Genomic DNA, 7,870 nt, shown 5'->3' on the forward strand with positions numbered 1-7,870 from the left:
AGTGTGATGCGGGATCTCAGGTTAGATCCTGGACCAGAAGAAGAACATCAACGAGAAAGGAATGAAGTTCGCACGAGGTCTGTAGCGTAGTGGATCATGGTGTTCCAGTGTAGTATGGTTATAGGATGGAAAGATGTTAATATTAGAGGAAGTGGGGTAAAAGTGTATGGGAATTCTCTGTTCTATTTTTGCAATTTTTCTAGTCTAAAACTATTTCAAAATAAGAGATAAAAAAAAAAAAAAAAGGGAAACCAGCCTCGCTGTTGCAGCCGTCACAGATCCAGACCTGCTCAGGACTGCGTCACTCCTGAGTGCCTCTCTGGGGATCTATCCTTTCAAACGCAGGTCTCGTCCCCTTGAATGCGTCTCACCTAGGCCAGGCTCTGGGCCAGGCTCTGGGATAGAAGGAGACATGGCCCCGCCTCTCAAGGAAACTAACAAAGGGAGGGCGGTTGACAGCACCTATCGAGAGAACAGTAGCGTTTTTCTCACTGAACACTCGAAGCCCAGAACCTCGGGCCTTTATGTTTTTCTGGAGCCTATGATATATCTTTGGGAGAATTAAAAATACATATACTAACAGTCCAGCAACTGATACTAGTCTACAAGAAAATAGAGAAATTGAGAATAAGCTTTAGAAACTCTTGTGGTAATTTGTTTCAATACCTCCGTATGTTTTCCATTTCTTTTTATTAAAATGTAATTTTATGTCTGTTTAATCTAATAATAAAAATGGGGCACAAAAAAATATAAAGTAGAATTTGAAATGAAAAACATAATACCATTTACATCAGCACCCCAAAAAATTAAATACATAGGTATAAACCAAACAAAATATGTACAAGATGTATATGAGGAAAACTATAAAACTCTGATGAAAGATACAAAAAAATAACTCAATAAATGGAGACATTCCACGTTCCTGGATGGCGAGACTCAATATTGTCGAGAGGTCAGTTCTTCTCAACTTGATCTGTAGAGTCGATGCAATCCCAGTCAAAATCCCAGCAAGTTATTTTGTTGACATAAATAAAAGAATTCTAAAGTTTAAACGAAGAGGCAAAAGCCCCAGAATAGCTAACACAATGCTACCGAAGGAGAAGAACAAAGTTGGAGGACTGTTACAACCCGACTACAGTAATCCAGACAGCGTGATGCCGGCAAAAGAATAGACAAATAGATCAGTGGGACAGAATAGAGAGCCTGGAAACAGACCCCCACAAATACACTCAACCGATCTCTAACAAAGGAGCAGAGGCAACGCGATGGAGTCTCTTCAACAAATGGTGCTCGAACAACTGGATATCCACATGCAAGAGAATAAATCTAGATACAGACCATACATCCTTCACCAAAATTAACTCAAAATGGAACACAGACCTAAGCGTGAAATGCAAACCTATAAAATTTCTAGAAGATAACGTAGGAGGAAATCTAGATGACCTTGGGTATGGCGATGCCTTGTTAGATACACTAAAGACACAATCCATGAAAGAAAGAATTGATAAAATAGAGTATGTTAAAAGGAAAAACTTCTGTTCTGCAAAAGATGGTATCGAAAGGATTAAAAGACAAGCCACGGACTGAAAATTACACATCTGATAAAGGGCCGTTACCCAGAATATACGAGGAACTCTTAAAATTCAATAATAAGAGAACAAAGAACCCAGTTTGAAAATGGGCCAGAGACCTTACAGACACCTCATCAGAGAAGATACACAGATGGCAAATAAACATATGAAGAGATGCTCTACATCATGTGTCACCAGGGAAATGCAAATTAAAACAACAAAGAGACACCACTCCGCACCTATTAAAATGGCCAAAAATCAGGTGCACTGACAATACCAAATGCTGGAGAGGCTGTGCAACAACAGGAGTTCTTACTCACTGCTGGTGGGAATGCAAAATGGTGCAGCCACTTTGGAAGATGGTTTGACAGTTTCTTATAAAATTAGATATACTCTTACTATACCATTCAAAATCCTTGGTATTTTACCCAATGGAGGTGAAAATTTATGTCCACACAAAAATCTGCATATGGATGTTTATAGCAGTTTTATTTATAATTGTCAAAACTTGGAAGCAGCCAAGATGTCCTTCAGTCGGTGATAGACAAATAAACTGTGGTCCACCCAGACAATGGAGTACTATTCAGCACTAAAAAGAAATGAGCTATCAAGCCATGAAAAGACAGGGTGGAATCTTAAATGCATATTACTAAGTGAAAGTTGCCAATCTGAAAAGGTTACATACTGTATGATTCCACTTAATGAGACATTCCAGAAAAGGCAAAACTATGGAGACAGGAAAAAGATGAGTGATTGCCAGGGCTTGGGGTGGACGGAGAGCACAGAGGATAATTAGGGCAGTAAAAACACTGTACATGGTATTATAATGATGAATACACGTCATTATACGTTTGTCCAACCCATGGGATGTACAACACGGAGAGTGAATCCTACAGGAAACTATGGACTTTGGGTGATGATGATGTGTCAATGTAGGTTCATTCTTGGCAAAGAAAAAAACAAAAAGGTACCATTCTGATGAGTGATGTTTATAATGGGGTAACTCGTGCGTGTAGTGGGCAGGAGGCATTTGAGAGATTTCTATACTTTCCAGTCAATTTTGTTCTGAACCTAAAACTGCTCTAAAAAATAAAATCTGTTAAAATATTAATAATAATATAATATAGAAATATGTAAATATATATTTATATCTTAGGTTCTAAATTATAAAAAAGGACCTTGCAAGTCGAAATTAATAAATGTTTAATTACATCATATTGTTAAACTTAGTATTCATGAAAACTTCATTAGATTTCCAAATGTGTAGATTATTTTTTTTTTCTTTAGTAAAATTCTTGAATGTGCTTGGAGTTTGCTGAAAACATATAGCCAATTGTAAAGAGTAGCCAAATAACCTCAAAAGCTAATTTTTATTTTAAAAAATTTCCCAAATGTCTAACCAATGTACCGTATACTCACATAATAAAATAAAATAAAATGCAAAAAAAATTTTTTTTTCCAAAATACATTAAAAAAATAATAATGTGAAGTGTGAGTGCTTTCTAATATGTTTGATATGCCGAGGGGCGGGGCGGAGACCCCACAGGAATAGGCTTCCAGCCTCCAGGAAGTTCTGCAAACATAAAGCATGGATTTTCCCATTTTCCAGTCCAGGCTTCTGGACTGGAAGTGGGGTTCCCCAAGACCCAGCTTTCCTTGTCTGAGCTTCACCCCCATTCTAGGACAGAACAGAAAACAAGAGCTTCTTTCAGACCTCTGAGAAATACTGGGCCTACTGGTCAGGTACTTGGGGCTCATCAATCAACAGAGAAAACAGAAAATTGGACCAGGGCCAGAGAGAACAGGCAGGTGGGCCAAGCGGCTTCTCGGCGCCGCGGCTCTGCCAGCTGACTCTCCCGCCGCCGGTAGGGTCAGAGTGAGCTTGGGAGAGGTGGTGGGGGCTGAAGGTGCCAGTCTCAAGACAGAGGCCGGGCACCTTTGAAAGAGCTTCTCGGTTTCCAGGCCCGCACACCTGTCAAGCATCACGTTGGCAGCCTCCAGCTCCCAGGCTGAATTCTGGATCTTCCGCCAGCCACTCCTGGTTAGAACCTGTGACTCACCCCTTACCTGTGTGGCCATCATTGGTCATGAGGAACTCGCCGTCCTGGGCCTCGTAGCCAGTCAAGTGCAGGGCCTTCACCGAGGGGTTGTATCGTACCTTCCTCGCCTGCAAGTTGATGGGTGACTGTCTTTTCCCCCCACAGGCGGGGTACTTTTCGGACCAGTGCGCTTCATCTGAGACAGGAGAGAGCCAAGGGGACACGGCTGGAGGGGGTGCCTGGAGGAGCCCTCCCTGCGAGCAGCTCACTCAGGATGCGGGCCTGCCCGGCGGGGCCAGGCGGGATGCCAGGCTCAAGGCCAGAGGTCTGCCGTCTGGGAAGCAGAAGTGGGGCCTCAGAAGGAGGCAGGAGGGGCATCTGAATTGACGCCATGGACCCTGGTGTCTGGGCTTGGGTGCTGACCCCGACCTGTACCCTTGTAACCACTGGCTCTGAGAACACAACGTATTTTGAAAGCAATAAAAGTCTTCGATGCATCGCTTTAGTTTTCCCTTTGGGTGACTGTCAGCTGATAAATGTACTGGGGGCTCCTTGGGTGTGGCACTCAGGGGCCTTTAGCTCCTTTCCCTCCCAGCCTCCAACAGTAACACAGCTCCCCCTCCATCCCGCTGCGGTTGGACCGCCCACCTGTGTTCTTGCTCCAGCCCCTTTCAGTTGGTTCCCAGTATGGTAAAGTCCAAAGTAAAGAAATTTATCTTATTAATCAAAAATGACTTTAATGAAAGCAAGTCATTATAATGGATGACCCGGTCCCCAGACAGCTGTGGGTCCTGGTCTCTCCCGCCTGTGACAGGGAATCCAAGCTCTCCTTCCCCCGGGGCACAGCTTGTTTTAAGAGAGATGCTCGTATCTGGGACTCGTGCAGCTTCTTAGCTTTGCAACCAAGAGGAAAGTCAGTTCTGCCCTTCTATTCTCTGTTTAATATACAAATCAATTTTTGAACAGTTCTTTCTTGGAGGCAGAGGCCAGGACCAAGGCCAAGGTCTCAGGCACAGTCCCTTCATGGATCAAAAGGCTTTGGCCAGGACCCTGCCAGCCTTGGGGGGTTCCTCAAGGCTTCCTGGAAGGCACTTGCAGGAGCTACTACCGCCCAAGTTCTCCCGGGCCCCGGTGGCTTTCCAGAGACCCACCTCCTGGTCTCAGCCGCGTCCGCTCCTCCTGCCCCTCACACCGGGGCCAGTGGGCGCGTGAAGCAGAAGCCCAGGTCTGCCCGGCACCACCGCGTGTGGGCCCCGTCGGCCAGAGTCGGCCATCCTGCTCCCCGAAGCCCGACTTTCTGAGCTTCCCTGCGACGTCCCTAATCCTGTTGCCCTTGACTCGACAGGACATACAGCCACCCTGAGTGTACACTTCCCCCGTGGCCGAGGCCAGAAGGACTGTGCGGAGGGGCCCCGCACCGCAAGAGCTCCTGGCTCCTGTGTCGGCCGGCAGACGCAAGCATCCTTCCCGGCTCCGACCCCCGGGGCCCCGTCCCCCGGTGCAGCTCAGAGAAGAGGGGGCGCAGGCAGCAGCTCTCTCCGCTGCCACACGGAAGGGCTGCTTCGCGTGCGAACCCCTCAGACGTGGTCTTCCGACGTGGCCTTCCTGCCTATGGCTCACACGCGGGCCAGAATGCACGCTTAACACCAATCTCACATTTAAAAGTTGAGTTTTGGTGACATACAGATCTGAGCGTCAGCGGCTCGGTGGCAATCACCCGATGCAATGGCAGTAAAGGTCACCGGGTTCTCCGCAAGCCGAGACGTTCTGGTTAAACCAGGTATCACACATGGCTCTGAAGAAAGCGCTCGCCAGTCCCACACACGCGCTGCAAGACTCCAGCTACTCCCCGCTTACAGGGACCCCGAGAGCAATGGCCTTGCCATCAGAGCAGTGAGCAGGCTCTCAAACCAACACCGCGGGTGGAAAGGGTTTTAAAGCAAAAAGCTACAAGGGCGTCAGGGGCCTGTGGAGAGGACAGCTAGCTCTTCCTTTCCTTAATCGAGGTCTAAGTCCAGTGTATCCTCTGTACCCCCCAAGACGTGGAGCCTGAGACGGGTAGACCCCAGCCTGGGAATGGCACACCATCGTGGGTGGCTGGCCTCGCACCCCGTGAAATGCCAGGCTTCACCGTGCCCCTCGGGAAGGGGGAGGTGCTCCCTTCCTCCCGGTGAAGGTGACAAGGGACTCGCAGCCCCCGAGTGGGGGCTTACCTGAGTACGTCCACTTGGATTCTTGCTGGGCCACGGCCCCCAGGAGGAGCAGAGGCAGCAGTGTCACCAGAGGGGTCATGGTGCCGCTGCAGGTCTGGCGTTGGGACAGACTCGGGGGAGCTCTTCTTTTAAAGGCTCAGAAACCGTCAATGGCCCGTGGCCAGGTCTGGCTGGCTGACCCACCCTCGCTGCGCCCACTGACACAAGAACACAAGGCCCTTCTCAGCAGGCCCGCGGGTGAGGGGGCGTGTGCTTGCCCAGTCGCAGACAGCGCGGCCACATCCCATTGGCCCATGGGTTTAGTTGTTTGATGTCTTAACTTATGAAAACTCACTTGAAGGGCCACAAAGGGCAGCCTTTGTGGACAAGTGACACCAGAAAGGGAAAAGGCCCAAGGCAGAGGGAAACAGGATGGGGAGGCCTTCCTAGATTAGTGGCACTTCCTGTGTCCTTGCTCCTGGCCAGCAGAGCGCTGGGGTCTGGTGAGGGGCATCCCCAAGGTCTGCCATCCCTAGCCAGATTCTGCCTGGTGTTTCCCGTCTCAGCAATTGTCACCAGTCACCACGGCGCCTTGGGAAATGGCCTGCCCTCACATTTGGGCATGAAATGGAACCCTAACTGAAGGTCGTCACATTCTTATCCTCACTCCAAATTCAGTGACTAACCCTGGGGCCCCAGCTCATGAGCCACCACCCAAGGTGTGCCTCTGGCCCATCAGGCTGGCGTGGTCACCCCTGTTTCCCCATGAAATGCATTTGTTCTGACAGCTGCGCTGTACTTGGTCACACCCAAACGAATGGAACATGTCACATCAACGGATTGCCTAATCCTCTTCTGCCCACTTGGGTAAACAGTGCTTGAACTTAGCTGAAGGAGAAGTTTTTAAGTTGATACCTGCTGACAGGCTGGCATTTCTCATACCCTTCAGAGAGGGCACGGGCAAAGGGCAGCAGCTTTCCTGCGGGATGCTTGCCACCGTGGCCAGATGCTGCTCTGGAAGACGGAGCTGAACCCCAGCGTCATTCAGCTCATTGCTGCCTTTCCTCTGGAGCCTGAGGGATGCTGACGTGGCAGCATGAACTGAGCATGATTAAAAGCGAGGATTCAGAAGCCAGACTGACCGAGTTCAGTGGCAACATCTATTACATTGCTCGACCACTCTGCGCCCCAGTTTTCCCACCTGTAATAGGATTTGGTGATGCACCTCTCCCCTGAGAGTCAACAACGAATGTGCGTGTAGTACTTGGAGCCACGGCTAGTACGTGGCCAGTGGCATTATTATCTATTCACGCCCCTTATTCTGTGGAGAAAGGATGTGATGTATCGCTGTCACCTGGCCCGTTAGTGAGAGAACTGGAGGCGAAAATGAAGGACTCGTTCTCCGACTCTTGCCCACATTTTTAGGAATTAGAGATCTACTCTCCAGCCTTCGCTTAGTAGGTTCCACCCTGCCTGCTGGCCCCAGCACTGCTTAAAGAGCCACCTTGTAGAAATGCCATTAGACCTCGTCTTCACTGAGGACAGCAAAGATGGGCATCGACCTTTAGACAGGCAGGGACCGCTGACATCCGACTACCAGGATGACACAAATTGAGCCACCTGAGTGTTTTCCCTAAGAATCGGGGAAAAACATTAGGAAGCTGCAGGTAGAGCCCGCAAGGTCATGGTGTGGCGGCAGCTGGGAGGTTTGGATCCACTGGTGCAAAGGGAAGCTGGACAGAGGAGGAGCTCTGAGTCGACCTCGCCACGCAGCAGGGAAACTGCGCAGAGCAGGAGGAAGGAAGGACCATGGCGGGGCCCGGAGACAGACACAGACGCTCAGAGAAAGGAGGGTTCCCGGAGCGAGACCCACAAGCCCATGCTGGGGAGGAGAGTGTCCCATGACCAACGGCTCCCTCCCTCCATGTCCCAGGGGGCCCCACTGTCCCGCAGGTCATACTCTAGGATGCCCAGGGAGCCCTGATGCCTTCATCACCCCACCAAGTCCTCACAGTAAGTGCAGGGTTTCCTTTGTGAGTCTGTAATGTTAGCAACGCGCCCCTTCCCC

At 49.3% G+C, this 7,870-nt stretch overlaps 1 protein-coding gene across 1 annotated transcript in view; it reads right to left on the reverse strand.

Annotated features, from left to right (window-relative positions):
- Positions 1-5,902, reverse strand: part of CA6 (carbonic anhydrase 6) — a 29,986-nt gene extending 24,084 nt beyond the window's left edge. The window contains exons 1-2 of the mRNA XM_023524643.1: positions 5,824-5,902; positions 3,639-3,806 (exon numbers count right to left, since the gene is read on the reverse strand). Coding sequence (XP_023380411.1) covers positions 3,639-3,806; positions 5,824-5,902 — 247 coding nt within the window. The remainder of the gene's footprint in view (positions 1-3,638; positions 3,807-5,823) is intronic.
- Positions 5,903-7,870: the final 1,968 nt, after the last annotated feature.

This window comes from Pteropus vampyrus, unplaced genomic scaffold (assembly GCF_000151845.1).
Source record: "Pteropus vampyrus isolate Shadow unplaced genomic scaffold, Pvam_2.0 Scaffold484, whole genome shotgun sequence".
Classification (NCBI taxonomy): Eukaryota; Metazoa; Chordata; class Mammalia; order Chiroptera; family Pteropodidae; genus Pteropus; species Pteropus vampyrus.